The sequence below is a fragment of the Staurois parvus genome, unplaced genomic scaffold (genome assembly GCF_062004578.1).
Source record: "Staurois parvus isolate SC_StPar_1 unplaced genomic scaffold, SC_StPar_1.0 ptg001108l, whole genome shotgun sequence".
Classification (NCBI taxonomy): Eukaryota; Metazoa; Chordata; class Amphibia; order Anura; family Ranidae; genus Staurois; species Staurois parvus.
This window is the reverse complement of record NW_028318904.1, coordinates 614,505-630,343: the sequence shown is the minus strand read 5'-3', so window position 1 is coordinate 630,343 and position 15,839 is coordinate 614,505. Positions and strand designations below refer to the sequence as shown.

At 49.2% G+C, this 15,839-nt stretch overlaps 1 protein-coding gene across 1 annotated transcript in view; it reads right to left on the bottom strand.

Annotated features, from left to right (window-relative positions):
* Positions 1 to 7,579: 7,579 nt before the first annotated feature.
* The window catches only part of LOC149440237 (uncharacterized), a 41,888-nt gene continuing 33,628 nt past the window's right edge, over positions 7,580 to 15,839 (bottom strand). The window contains exons 7-9 of the mRNA XM_089658875.1: positions 14,228 to 14,340; positions 13,672 to 13,703; positions 7,580 to 8,676 (exon numbers count right to left, since the gene is read on the bottom strand). Of these exons, the coding sequence (XP_089515001.1) occupies positions 8,626 to 8,676; positions 13,672 to 13,703; positions 14,228 to 14,340 (196 nt within the window). The 3' untranslated portion in view covers positions 7,580 to 8,625. The remainder of the gene's footprint in view (positions 8,677 to 13,671; positions 13,704 to 14,227; positions 14,341 to 15,839) is intronic.

Below are 15,839 nucleotides of genomic sequence, written 5' to 3'. Positions count from 1 at the left end.
ATGGGGTTGAGGTCAGGACTCTGTGCAGGACAGTCAAGTTCCTCCACCCCAAACTGGCTCCTCCATGTCTTTATGGACCTTGCTTTGTGCACTGGTGGGCAGTCATGTTGGAACAGGAAGGGGCCATCCCCAAACTCTTCCCACAAAGTTGGGGGCATGAAATTGTCCAAAATATTTTGATATGCTGATGCCTTAAGAGTTCCCCTCACTGGAACTAGGGGGCCAAGCCCAACCCCTAAAAAACAACCCCACACCATAATCCCCCCTCCACCAAACTTTACACTTGGCACAATGCAGTCAGGCAAGTACCGTTCTCCTGGCAAACGCCAAACCCAGACATGTCCATCAGATTGCCAGACAGAGAAGCGTGATTGGTCACTCCAGAGAACACGCCTCCTCTGCTCTAGAGTCCCGTGGCGGCATGCTTTACACCACGGCATCCGACGCTTTGCATTGCACTTGGTGATGGAAGGCTTGGATGCAGCTGCTCGGCCATGGAAACCCATTCCATGAAGCTCTCTACACACTGTTGTTGGGCTCATCTGAAGGCCACACCAAGTTTGGAGGTCTTTAGCTATTGACTCTGCAGACAGTTGGCGACTTCTGCGCACTGTGCGCTTCAGCATGCGCTGACCCCGTCCTGTCATGTGACATGGCCTACCACTTGGTGGCTGAGTGGCTGTTGTTCCCAGTTGCTTCCACTTTGTTATAATCCCACTAACAGTTGAGCGTGGAATATTTAGTAGCCAGGAAATGTCACGGATGGACTTATTGCCCAGGTGACCACCTATCACGGGACCACGCTTGGAGTCACTGAGCTCCTGAGAGCGACCCATTCTTTCACCAATGTTTGTAGAAGCCGTCTGCATGCCTAGGGGTGTGATTGTATACACCTGTGTCCATGGAGGGGATTGGAACACCTGAATCACATGATATGGAGGGGATTGGAACACCTAAATCACATGATATGGAGGGGATTGGAACACCTGAATCACATGATTGGGAGGGGATTGGAACACCTGAATCACATGATATGGAGGGGATTGGAACACCTAAATCACATGATATGGAGGGGATTGGAACACCTGAATCACATGAGTGGGACTTGCTGAAGTTCAGACCGAGCATCAGAATGGGGATGAAATAAATACACTAAAGAATGCAAAAAAGTGGGAAATGTAAACTTTAAAGCTTCTGAAGGATGAACAGACTAAAAACTAAAACAGACCGCCGTGCCAATCGCACTCCCTGTGCACATCTGATTCACCCGGCTGTCTGGGCCCCCACAGTGCCGGCTTCCCTCCTCTCCTTCCCAGTGGCAGCTGCAAGCACACAATAGGATCCTTCAGGATGGAGAGCGGGGGAAGGGTCAGATAATTATGTCACATTGACCAGCCCCTTCCTTTCCTAAATGAACACAATGAGTGATCGGTACTGATCACTTACTGTGTGCATTCATAACTGAAGCATAGTAAAGTTTGTGGGTTTTTTTTTAAGGGGCCCTTTTAGGTTGGCTGTATGGAGCCCCGTGGTTTCTAACAGCAGCCCTGAAGGCAATTACTGGAACCTGAAGAGAAGAATCCAGCTTTCAGCTGCTGTAGAGAAAGCCATACAGGGGATTGGTTCCAGTAATTGCCCCCCTGCCACACCCATCACCCTCCCTGTCCGCATCCGATTTACCCAGCTATCTGTGCCCCCCTGCTGGCCTGGGCCCTATACAGGAGGACTGGTGGTACCCCCTTATCTATGGCCCTGGGTGCAGGGGCTGTGTAATGTACAGGGGTCCAGAGGTGCAGGGGCTGTGCAATGTAAAGGGCGGCTGTGTAATGTAAAGGGGTCCAGAGGTGCAGGGGCTGTGTAATGTAAAGGGCCCCAGAGCTGAAGAGGCTGTGTAATGTAAAGGGCTCCAGGGGTGCAGGGGCTGTGTAATATAATGGGGTCCAGAGGTGCAGAGGGGCTGTGTAATGTAAAGGGGTCCAGAGGTGCAGGGGCTGTGTAATCTAAAGGGGTCCAGAGGTGCAGGGGCCCTTAGGTCCACCAATGGGCATGCCCCCAGACAGAGGAGGACCACTGGGATTTTCCCATCTAATGTAAGACCACCGGCACCTGGAACAAGAGGTCCTCTAGAATCATGGCCTGGTTGGCCTCATGCCTGGTGGTAGCCATCCGTAGACTAATCTTGCCCATCTGGAGCCCCTCCTTGATGCTCGTGTCATGGGACTGTTGTAGGTGAATGTTTTGTAACCGTACTTTGTAAATTTTGTATATATTTTCTCTGTAAATAAAGAAGTAACAACAACAAAAAAATGGTGGGAATCTTTATTATTACAAGCATGTAAAATAGAAGATATAAAAACATTTGAAGCGAGTTCTGGTACACCATATATAGTACTGAACTCATCCAATCATCTCTACAATGATTCCATTGGGGGGTGAATGGATTCCTGTACTCCCCGACGCGTTTCAGGTCCTGCCTCTTCAGGAGGATCGAAGGCAAACACAATTGCAGCATACACCATATTGCCAAAAGTACTGGGCCAGCCCTTCAAATCATGTGATTCAGGTATTCCAACCACCTCCATGGCCACAGGTGTATAAAATCAAGCCCCTAGGCATATAGAAGACACAATATACATATAACAGCAGACCCCTCCAGCAACCATAGACCCCTCTATTAACAGTAGTTCCCTCCCAGAAAAAAATTACCCCCCAGAAACATAATACACCCCTACCAACAATAGAACCCTCACCAGCAACAATAGACCCCATGCACAAATAGATCCCCTCCAGAAATAATAGACCCCTTGCTTAATAGTAGATCCCTCCCAGAAACAAATGGCCCACCAGAAACATAATATGCCCCTAACAACAATAGAACCCTCACCAGCAACAATAGACCCCATGCAGAAATAGATCCCCTCCAGGAAAAATAGATCCCCTCCAGCAAGAATAGACCCCTCGCTTAAGAGTATATCCCTCCCAGAAACAAAGGACCCCCCAGAAACATAATATACCCCTACCAACAATAGAACCCTCACCAGCAACAATAGACTTCATGCAAAAAAAGATCTCCTCCAGCAACAATAGATCCATTGCTGAATAGTAGATCCCTTCCAGAAGCAAATGACCCTTCCAGAAACATAATATACCCTTAGCATAGAACCCTCACCAGTAACAATAGACCCCATGAAAATATAGATCCCCTCCAGCAGGAATTGACCCTTTGCTTAAAAGTAGATCCCTCCCAGAAACAAAAACGTAATATGCCCTACCAACAATATAACCCTCACCAGCAACAATAGACCCCATGCAAAAATAGATCCCATCCAGCAAGAATAGACCCCTCGCTTAACAGTAGATCCCTCCCAGAAACAAATGACCCCCCAGAAACATAGTATGCCCCTAACAACAATAGAACCCTCACCAGCAACAATAGACCCCATGCAAAAATAGATCCCCTCCAGCAAGACCAGACCCCTCGCTTAACAGTAGATCCCTCCCAGAAACAAATGACCCCCCAGAAACATAGTATGCCCCTACCAACAATAGAACCCTCACCAGCAACAATAGACCCCATGCAAAAATAGATCCCCTCCAGCAAGACCAGACCCCTCGCTTAACAGTAGATCCTTCCCAGAAACAAATGACCCCCCAGAAACATAGTATGCCCCTACCAACAATAGAACCCTCACCAGCAACAATAGACCCCATGCAAAAATAGATCCCCTCCAGCAAGACCAGACCCCTCGCTTAACAGTAGATCCCTCCCTGAAACAAATGACCCCCTAGAAACATAATATGCCCCTAGCAACAATAGAACCCTCACCAGCAACAAAAGACCCCATGCAAAAATAGATCCCCTCTAGCAGGAATAGACACCTTGCTTAACTGTAGATCCCTCCCAGAAACAAATGACCCCCTAGAAACATAATATGCCCCTACCAACAATAAAACCCTCACCAGCAACAATAGACCCCATGCAAAAATAGATCCCTTCCAGAAACAATAGATCCTTCAGAAGCCAACATCAATAGGCCCCCCCAGCACACCCCCTTGTGATTCCATACATTCCCCCATGTTCTCGCTGAAGAAAAGCCCTGCCACAGACTATACTGGAACCCCACACAGTAGAGGAAGTACGGCAATTTGTACCCAGATTTGTGTTCCATCATCATAATGAACATTTTATACATGGGAATGACTCTTCCACTTCTCTATGGACAACAACTACAGTCCCTTCAATGGAAGATGGTGCACTGAGTTGTATTCTAGAAGCTCCGATAGCTCCACTGATACATCCGGCGTATTTTATGCAGATATCTTTGTACATGTCGATCTCTTCAGGATGTAAATGTCCGTACAGATATCTGTATTGTACTTTTAGATTCAATAAAATTCATTTTTATTTTTATTGACTGACTTGTTGAAGATATGGCCCCTATTAGAGATCGTAGCCCAACGACCACCATTTCATCCAGTCATTCTCCGATAGCAAGAAGCATCCAAAGTCCAAACATACCAGAATGCGCCCAGTGTGGTCCCATTTCTGGAGCACTTTAGATGAGGTCCAGTCTTGGGATCCCATCTACACTGATTGGAGACGGTCCGACGGGTATTACGAGGCGGCATAAAAAAGTTTTGATACTAGTTTTGTAACACGCCAACAGATGGCAGCACCAGGATGCACGCACAGTCACAGGGAGCATCGGTCTTCATAAGGCAGTGTGCCAAAAGGCATTGTCCTGTGTACATCGGGAGCTGTGTAACTGGTGCTATTCTGACCATGTCTGCTATTTCATTGTGGACAGCAAGTTAAAACAAAAGGTAAATGTGAAATTTGGCATGAAATCGGGCAAATCTGCCACAAAGACGCCTGACACGATTCGGCACTTTTACGGCGCTGCCGCAATGAGTCGTTCGAGGGGTTTGGAGCGTCACACGCGCTTCAGGAGCGGAAGAACATCACTGAAAGATAACGAGAGATCAGGTAGACCTTCAACGAGCTCAAAATGCCGAACATGCCCTCTTACCGAAGATGAAGATCCAGCTCAAAGGTCACCATTTGGAAAACATTGCTGAGATCCAGTGGTTTGCCCAACAGACATCGTCCTGTGTACATCGGGAGCAAATCTGCCACAGAGACCTCTGACACAATTCGGCAAGAACATCACTGGAAGACAACAAGAGATCAGGAAGTCCTTCAACGAGCTGAAAATGCCCTCTTTCCGAAGATGAAGATCCAGCTCAAAGGTCAAACATTGCGGAGATCCAGTGATTTGCCCAAAAGACATCGTCCTGTGTACATCGGGGGCAAATCTGCCACAGAGACCTCTGACACAATTCGGCAAGAACATCACTGGAAGACAACGAGAGATCAGGAAGACCTTCAACGAGCTGAAAATGCCCTCTTTCCGAAGATGAAGATCCAGCTCAAAGGTCGCCATTTGTAAAACATTGTGGAGATCCAGTGATTTGCCTGGTTTCACGCAGAACATCACATTTGTTCTTCGTTCTAACTTGTTTTCCATGATGAAATAGCAGACGTGGTAACGCACATGGTCAGAAGAGCACCAGTTGCACAGCTCCCGATGTACACAGGATGATGTCTTTTGGGCAAGTCGCTGGATCACCGCAATGTTTTCTAAACGGTGACCATTGAGCTGAATCTTCATCTTCGGAAAGAGGGCATTTTCGGCATTTTGAAGGTCTTCCTGATCTCTCTAGTCATCTTCCAGTGATGTTCTTCCACTCTTGAAGCGCATGCGCTGCTCCAAACACCTCAAATTACTCATTGCAGCAGCGCCGTAAACTTGATAAATTGTGTCAGACGTCTCTGTGGCAGATTTGCTCCCGATGTACACAGGACGATGTCTTTTGGGCAAATCGTTTAATCTCGGCAATGTTTTCAAAAACTGTGACCTTTGACTACTGCAACTCTCTTCTCATTGGCCTACCCAAGTGCAGACTCTCCACGCTCCAGACCATCCTGAACTCAGCGGCCAGACTCATCCACCTCACCACCCGCTCCACCTCTGCCACCCCCCTCTGCCTCTCCCTCCACTGGCTCCCGATTGCCCAACGCATCAAATTTAAACTTCTAACCCTGACCTACAAAGCCGTTCACAACACTGCCCCTGACTACCTCACCAACCTGATCCCCAAGTACCACCCTACCCGTACCCTTCGCTCCTCACAGGACCTCCTTCTATCCTGCTCCCTGGTCTCCTCCTCCCATGCACAACTGCAGGACTTCTCCAGGTCCTCCCCCATCCTCTGGAACTCACTGCCCCAATCCATCAGACTGTCGCCTTCCCTCCCCACATTCAGGCGCTCCCTCAAAACCCATCTCTTCAGGGAAGCCTACCCCACCCTCACCTAACGGCCATCCTCCCTCATTCCTCCCACCACTTCATTCCCCTCAGCCACTTCATTCCCCTCAGCCACTTCCTATTGTCCCACTACCCCCTCCCTCCTAGAATGTAAGCTTGAAAGAGTAGGGCCCTCTTACCCCTCGTACGTTGTTTGTTATTGTTGTACTGTTTCATGTATTGTCCCCCCCTCTATTGTACAGCGCTGAGCAAACCCTTTGGTGCTATATAAACTCGATGTAATAATAATAATTTCGGAAAAAGGCATTTTCAGCATTTTCGGCATGTTGAAGGTCTTCCTGATCTCTCGTCGTCTTCCAGTGATGTTCTTCCGCTCTTGAAGCGTGTGTGCCGCTCCAAACACCTCGAATGACTCATTGCAGCATCTCCGTAAACTAAATTGTGTCAGACGTCTTTATGGCAGAGTTGCCCGCTCTCACACAAAATTTCACATTTGCTTTTTGTTCTAACTAGCTGTCCACAATGAAATAGCAGACGTGGTAACGCACGTGGTCAGAAGAGCACCAGTTGCACAGCTCCCGATGTACACAGGACGATGTCTTTTGGGCAAGTCGCTGGATCACCGCAATGTTTTCTAAACGGTGACCATTGAGCTGAATCTTCATCTTCGGAAAGAGGGCATTTTCGGCATTTTGAAGGTCTTCCTGATCTCTCTAGTCGTCTTCCAGTGATGTTTTTCCGCTCTTGAAGCACATGCGCTGCTCCAAACACCTCGAATGACTCATTGCAGCAGCACCATAAACTTGCCGAATTGCTCCCGATGTACACAGGACGATGTCTTTTGGGCAAATCGCTGGATCTCCGCAATGTTTTCCAAACGGTGACCTTTGTGCTGGATCTTCATCTTCGGAAAGAGGGCATTTTCGGCATTTTCAGCTCGTTGGAGGTCTTCCTGATCTCTCGTTGTCTTCCAGTGATGTTCTTCCATCCTTGAAGCGCTCGTGCCACTCCAAACACCTCGAAGGACTCATTGCAGCAGCGCCGTAAACTTGGTAAATTGTGTCAGACGTTTCTGTGGCAGATTTGCTCCCTATGTATACAAGATGATATCTTTTGGGCAAATCGTTTAATCTCCGCAATGTTTTCAAAAACGGTGACCTTTCAGCTGAATCTCCATCTTCCGAAAAAGGGCATTTTCAGCATTTTCGGCATGTTGAAGGTCTTCCTGACCTCTCGTCGTCTTCCAGTGATGCTCTTCCACTCTTGAAGCGCGTGTGCCGCTCCAAACACCTCGAACGACTCATTGCAGCATCGCCGTAAACTAAATTGTGTCAGACGTCTTTATGGCAGAGTTGCCCGCTCTCACACAAAATTTCACATTTGCTTTTTGTTCTAACTAGCTGTCCACAATGAAATAGCAGACGTGGTAACGCACGTGGTCAGAAGAGCACCAGTTTTACAGCTCCCGATATACACAGGATGATGTCTTTTGGGCAAACCGCTGGATCTCTGCAATGTTTTCAAAAATGTTGACCTTTGGGCTGAATCTTCATCTTCGGAAAAAGGGCAATTTCTGCATTTTCAGCTCGTTGAAGGTCTTCCTGATCTCTCGTTGTCTTCCAGTGATGTCATTCCACTCTTGAAGTGCGCGTGCCCCTCCAAACACCTCGAACGACTCATTGCAGCAGCACCGTAAACTTGCCGAACTGTGTCAGACATCTTTGTGGCACTCTCACGCAAAATTTCACATTTGCTTTTTGTTCTAACTAACTGTCCACAATGAAATAGCAGACATGGTAACGCACGTGGTCAGAATAGCACCAGTTGCACAGCTCCCGATGTACACAGGATGATGTCTTCTGGCACACTGACTTATGAAGGTAGGTGCTCCCTGTTACTGTGCATGCAGCCCTGTACTGCCGTCTGTTGGCATGTTTCAAAACTAGTCTCCAAACTTTTTGATCCCGCCTCGTATGAGGACCACAGTCCCACGGTCATCAATCAGAGTCACTATTACACAGTTGTTTTAAAATGTTAACAGAACTTCATGAACTTTTCAATAAACACAGGATACAATAAAAATGTGTGAAAAAAGCAACAAAACTGGGAGATAATATTCTGGTATGAAGGGGGGAAGCCTGACCACTAAAGCTGATAATTATCCAACATTGAAATGTGTCCCAAATAATCGTTGTATCTTCTGATCCGCTCCACACGGTGAGATCACTGCTGGCCTGGAGGTTGGAGGAGGCTGTATTGTCCATCTACTGGACGCTCGCCCTTGAACCCCCGACTGCTACTTCTGAAAAGGGGGTCCAGAAGGATTGTGGGGGACCTCAGCCAAATCCTAAAAGGAAAGATTGACAGTAAGTGTCGCTTGGTATATTTAACTCATTAGTGTCAGTAGAATGATTAGTGTCAGGGACATCTTAATAGCATCATGGGCCCCTGGGCAAAGTAATGAACTGGGGGCCCCTACCAGCCTGCTCGATGTACGTATTACGCTCAAGAAGTAAAGTATAAATAGTTGATAAAATGAAACGTATTTATTAGTGCTTTCAATAAAATAAATATTAAACAACAAGAAAATATGACCTAAATGAAAGACTAAACACAAATATCTGAACAATATAAAAAGTCAGTAGAGCAGAAGACCAGGCATCAGAGGGGAAGAGTAATGGGGGGCAGGAGGGCACAGTATAGGAAGGGCAGGAGGAAACAGTATGGGGGGGGGGCAGGAGGACACAGTATAGGGGGGGAGGAGGGTATGGTATTGGGGGGCAGGAGGGCACAGTATAGGGGGGGAGGAGGGTACGGTATTGGGGGGCAGGAGGGCACAGTATAGGGGGGGAGGAGGGTACGGTATTGGGGGGCAGGAGGGCACAGTATAGGGGGGGGGAGGGTACGGTATTGGGGGGCAGGAGGGCACAGTATAGGGGGGCAGGAGGGCACAGTATAGGGGGGCAGGAGGACACAGTAAAGGAGGCAATACGGCACAGTATAGGGGGGGGCAGGAGGGTACTGTACAGGAGGGCAGGAGGGTACTGTACAGGGGGGCAGGAGGGTATAGTGCAGGAATGCACAGTATAAGGGGGCATGAGGACACAGTACAGGAGTGCAGGAGAGTACAGTACAGGGGGGTCAGGAGGCCACAGCACGCGGGGGGAGACAGGAGGGCACAGAACGTGGGGGGGGGCAGAAGGGAGCAGTACGGGGGTTCAGGAATGCACAGTATAGGGGGGCAGGAGGGTATATTACAGGGGGGTAGGAGGACACAGTACAGGGGGACAGGAGAGTACAGAAGAGAGGGGGCAGGGGGGTACAGTATGGGGGGCAGGAGGGTACAGTATAGGGGGAGCAGGAGGGCATAGTACGGGGGGCCAGGAGGAAACAGTACAGTGGGGCAGGAGGGCACAGTGAAGGGGGAGCATGAATGCACATTATAAGGGGGCAGGAGGGCATATTACAGGGGGGTCAGAGGACACAGTACGGGGGGAAGGAGAGTACAGTACGGGGCGGCAGGAGAGCACAGCACGGGGGGGCAGGAATGCACAGTACAGGGGGGCAGGAGGGCATAATACAGGGGGTTAGGGGGATACAGTAGAGAGGGGGCAGGAGGGCACAGCACGGGGGAGATAGGAGGGCATAGTATGGGTTGGCAGGAGTGCACAGTACAGGAGATGGCAGGAAAGCACAGTATAGGGGGGTAGAAGGGCATAGTATGGGGGGACAGGAGGGCACAGTACAGGGGAGAAGGAGGACACAGTACAGTTGGGGAAAGGAAGGCACAGTATAGGGTACAGGAAGGCACAATATAATTGGGGACAGGACAGTACAGGGGGCAGAAGGGCACAGTAAAGTTGGGGACAGGACAGTACAGGGGGCAGGAGGGCACAGTACAGTTGGGGACAGGACAGTACAGGGGGGCAGGAGGGCACAGTACAGTTGGGGACAGGACAGTACAGGGGGCAGGAGGGCACAGTACAAGGGGGCAGGAAGGCACAGTACAGCAGTTAGGAGGGACAGAGTACAGGGGGGGAGTAGGGCACAGTACGGGGGGGGGGGGAGAAGCAGACACAGTAGAGGGGGCAGGAGGGAAAAGTATGGGGGGCCAAGAATGTACTGTACAGGGTGGGCAGAAGGGCACAGTACAGGGGGGGGGGGCAGGAGGGCACAGTACGGGGGGGAGCAGCAGGGCACAGTACGGGGGGGAGAAGCAGATGCAGTACAGGGGGGAGCAGCAGGGCACAGTACGGGGGGAGAAGCAGACACAGTACAGGGGGAGCAGCAGGGTACAGTATGGGGGGAGCAGACAGTACAGGGGGGAGCAGCAGGGCACAGTATGGGGGGGGGAAGCACAGTACAGGGGGGCAGGAGGGCATAATAAAGGGGGTTAGGGGGATACAGTAGAGAGGGGGCAGGAGGGCACAGCACGGGGGAGGTAGGAGGGCATAGTATGGGTTGGCAGGAGTGCACAGTACAGGGGAGAAGGGGGACACAGTACAGTTGGGGAAAGGAAGGCACAGTATAGGGTACAGGAAGGCACAATATAATTGGGGACAGGACAGTACAGGGGTCAGGAGGACAAAGTATGGGGGGCAGGAAGGTACAGTACAGGAGGGCACAATACAGGGGGGCAGGAAAGTACAGTACAGGGGGGCAGGAAAGCACAGTACAAGACGGCACAATACAGGGAGGCAGGAAGGTACAGTACAGTTGGGGACAGTACAGTACAGGGGACAGGAGGGCACAGTACAGGGGGCAGGAGGGCACAGTACAGTTGGGGACAAGACAGTACAGGGGGCAGGAGGGCACAGTACAAGGGGGCAGGAGGGCACAGTACAGTTGGGGACAGGACAGTACAGGGGGGCAGGAAGGCACAGTACAGTTGGGGACAGGACAGTACAGGGGGCAGGAGGGCACAGTACAAGGGGGCAGGAAGGCACAGTACAGCAGTTAGGAGGGACAGAGTACAGGGGGGGAGCAGGGCACAGTACGGGGGGGGGGGGGGGAGAAGCAGACACAGTAGAGGGGGCAGGAGGGAAAATTATGGGGGGCCAAGAATGTACTGTACAGGGTGGGCAGAAGGGCACAGTACAGGGGGGGGGGGGCAGGAGGGCACAGTACGGGGGGGAAGAGCAGCAGGGCACAGTACGGGGGGGAGAAGCAGATGCAGTACATGGGGGAGCAGCAGGGCACAGTACGGGGGGGAGAAGCAGACACAGTACAGGGGGGAGCAGACAGTACACGGGGAGCAGCAGGGTACAGTATGGGGGGGAGCAGACACAGTACAGGGGGAGCAACAGGGTACAGTATGTGTGGGGGGAGAAGCAGACACAGTACAGGGTGCAGCAGAGTACAGTATGGGGGGGAGGGGAAGAGGGGGTGTATCATTAAGGGGGGACAGTGTGTGTAGGAAGGGGGGTGTATCGTTAAAGGGGGGCAGTTTGTGCAGGAAGAGGGAGTGTATCGTTAAAGGCGGGCAGTGTGTGCAGGAAGGGGGGCTGTATCGTTAAAGGGGGGCAGTGTGTGCAGGAAGGGGAGTGTTGCATTAAAGGGGGGCAGTGTGTGCTGGAAGGGGGGTGTAGGATAAAGAGCACAGTGAAGGAGGGCAGTGTGTACAGGAAAGGGGGTGTAGGGTTAAAGAGGAGCAGCATGTGTAGGGGAAATAGGGAGGCAGTGTGTGCAGGAAGGGGGGCAGTGTGTGCAGGAAGGGGGGCAGTGTGTGCAGGAAGGGGGGCAGTGTGTGCAGGAAGGGGGGCAGTGTGTACAGTTTTATTTAGGGGAGAGACTGCAGGAACTGGCTGGAAACACTGTGGAACTGGGGAGAGTAAGTGTGGAATCTGGGGGCCGAGACCCTAGGAACTGGAAAGAAAGACTGAGAGAACTAGGAGGAAAGCCTTCAGGAACTAGGAGGGGAGACTGCAGGCACTGGAAGAAGAGACTGCAGTAATTGGAGGAATGTGGAAAGAGGATGTGGGAACCTGGAGGAGAGACTGTTGGAACATGGGAGAGTCTGGAGGAACTGGGAAGAAAGACTGTAGAAAATGAGAGGAAAGACTGTAGGAACTGGGGAGAATGACTGTGGAAAACGGAAGGACAGACTGATGGACCTTTAAGGAGAGACTCCAGGAACTGGGAGGAGATACTGCAGGAAATAGAATTAGTAATTGCAGGAACTGAGTTGAGAGACTGAATGAGCTCAGGGGAGATATTGCAGGAACTGGGAGAAAAAACTAAAAGAATTGTGGGAAAGAGTATGTAAATTAGGGAGGGAAACTGCAGAAACTAGGAGGAGAGATTAGGAACTAGGGGGAAAGACTGTAGGACCTGGGAGGAGAGACTGTAGGACCTGGGAGGAGAGACTGTAGGACCAGGGAGGAGAGACTGCAGGAAAGGGGAAAGACTGCAGGAACTCGGAGGAGAGACTGTAGGACCTGGGAGGGGAGACTGTAGGACTTGGGAGGGGAGACTGTAGGACCTGGGAGGGGAGACTGTAGGACCTGGGAGGGGAGACTGCAGGACCTGGGAGGGAAGACTGTAGGACCTGGGAGGGGAGACTGCAGGACCTGGGAGGGAAGACTGTAGGACCTGGGAGGGAAGTCTGTAGGAACGGGGAAAGACTGCAGGAACTGGGGGGAGAGACTTCGGGAAGTGGGAGGAGAGACTGCAGGAATTAGGAGGAGAGACTGAAGAAAAAAGTGTAGTAACTACAAAATATCTGATATGAAGTTGCTGGAACTATGGGAAAAGGATTAGGGTAGATTAGGAGAATTGGGTGGAAAGGCTGAAGAAATGGGGAGAGATGTTTAATATTTTAGGAAGACAGACTGTGGGAAATGGGCAGAGAGAGAGATGATACAGATATGACCACTGGTGAGAAAATATCAGTATAATTCTAGTGCCCTTGGACATCAATACCCAGTATATGGAGCTACATATAGGGAGGGTGGTGACAGAAGTAAAATGGAGAGATAGTTGGGACTCAGAGGTACCCCGGGGTGGGGGGGTGGAGAAAAATGTGCCTACAATGAGTGTACTGGGACATGGACTCCCATAGTGGTGAAGTTATTTCAGAATGATGAAGGTCTCCAGAGAACACGCTAAAGAGTCACTCCATTGTATGCTAGGAGGAGTATGCTCTGAGCTGCCCAATTCATTGCAAGGAGTAGATACTGAAATCCAGATCTACATGATATACTACAGGCTAGGATGGAGGAATAACCAACTTTCAGCATGTGAGTATCATTACAGACATTCTGAGGGTCCAGAAAAATCTGCCCCAATCATATCAGCCAATCACATAAATCCCGTTACCCATTAAACTAAATACGATGCTTACCTGATCACCAGCGCCCCCTATCTCAAGGTTTCCTTGGAAAAAAAAGACAATGCTGCTGTTATTGTGAGTAGGGGGAAAACAAAGCCTACAATGCTAAATTACTGATCAGAGTCATGCGCACAGTGTTTGAACCAAAACTAATTGCTATTATTCTCTTAAAGTAGAACTCCACCTTTATAACAAGCCAATCTCTTCTGCTTAAATTAGCTGCATATATAGTTCATCGTTTTCATTGGATGTTTATTAAGAAAGTTCTACCCTACTAAACAGCAAGCCCATCACGTCTATGTAATGAAAATGGCTGAACCTACATATACTGTATAATAAACACTGATTACAGAAACAAGGGACAACGGATGGGATTTGAAGGAAATAATGTAAGGGTACGTGAATGATGTACAATGACCTGATTAACCAATCAGAAATCATCTCTCAGCTATGATGAAGCGGCCATTGCCTTAGCTGGAGCAGAGAGGAGGATCTCTCACTCTCTATAGGAAAAGTAAAACTTTGGAAGAAAATGGCCGACCAGAAATTAGAATAATTTTCTCCTTACGTTGACGTTTTTTATTCCTCTTCCATAGAAAAAAAGAGCAGATCACCAGAACGAGCACCACAGCCAGACAAGGGAGGACGATCTTCAGAATTTTTGAATTGAAGGCAGAATGTCTGGTTAAAAAGAAAGAAATATATAAAAAAGAAATAAATAACTTAATCAATCAATCAACCAATGAGTAAAATGATTAGCCTATTACAAGCAAATAAAAAAAGCAGCTTATACTGCAATACTCACCTTCAATCTGGAGTGGTCCTCCCAAGGAATACCTTTCTGCCACTAGATGTCACCAACTTTCAGCCCCTTTTCCTCTGAGCCCAGCCATCATCACACAGCCTGGGTTCACAGTATCATTGCCCTCGCCCATCATGATGTTAAGGACAGGATTTATGGTTGTAGAATGAAAGGTTAAGCAGCTCCCTCTAGTGGCTGGGATAAGCCTACACCAACATGTTGCCACCCCTAGCAGCAGAATGTTATGGCAGTTCTGCTGGAGGTCAATCTTCACTAACAGGTAGTTAAGGGAAGTCAGAAACCATGTTACCTAATTCAGGGCTAATTCTATAAAGACACAAACAATAAATATGGTGTCTGTCATAAACATCACCTAGACAGGAAATCAGGTGTCCGTGAGCAGCAATATCCAGACAGGAAAACCAGTGTCCATCAGGAACATCACCTGGAGAGTAAATAAGCTTTCCATGAGGAACACCGCCTAGATGGGAAATCAGCTTTGCATGAGAAACATCATGCAGTTGTCCATCAGGAACATCACCCAGACAAGAAGTCAGGTGTCTACCAGGAATATCACACACCAGAAAATTAGGTATCCCTCAATTATATCACCCAGATAAGAAATCTGATTTCCATCAAGAAAATCACTCGAACAGGAAATCAGATATTCATCAGGAACATCACCCAGATAGGAAATTAGGTGTTCATCAGGAATATCACCTACTGTAGTTAGGAAATCAGGTCTCCATCCGGAACATCACCCAGACAGGACATCAGGTATCCATCAAGAACATCACCCAAATAGGAAATTAGGTGTTCATCAGGAACATCACCCAAATAGGAAATTAGGTGTCCATCAAGAACATCACCCAGACAGGAAATTCGGTGTTCACCAGGAACATCACCCAGACAGGACATCAGGTATCCATCAAGAACATCACCCAAATAGGAAATTAGGTGTTCATCAGGAACATCACCCAAATAGGAAATTAGGTGTCCATCAAGAACATCACCCAGACAGGAAATTGGGTGTTCACCAGGAACATCACCCAGACAGGACATCAGGTATCCATCAAGAACATCACCCAAATAGGAAATTAGGTGTCCATCAAGAACATCACCCAGATAGGAAATTAGGTGTTCACCAGGAACATCACCCAGACAGAAAATCAGGTGTCCATCAAGAACATCACCCAGGCAGGAAATCAGGTGTCCATCAAGAACATCACCCAGATAGGAAATCGGGTGTCCATCGGGAACATCACCCGGAGAGTAAATAAGCTTTCCATGAGGAACACCGCCTAAATGGGAAATCAGCTTTGCATGAGAAACATCATGCAGACTGGAAATTAGTTGTCCATCAGGAACATCACCCAGA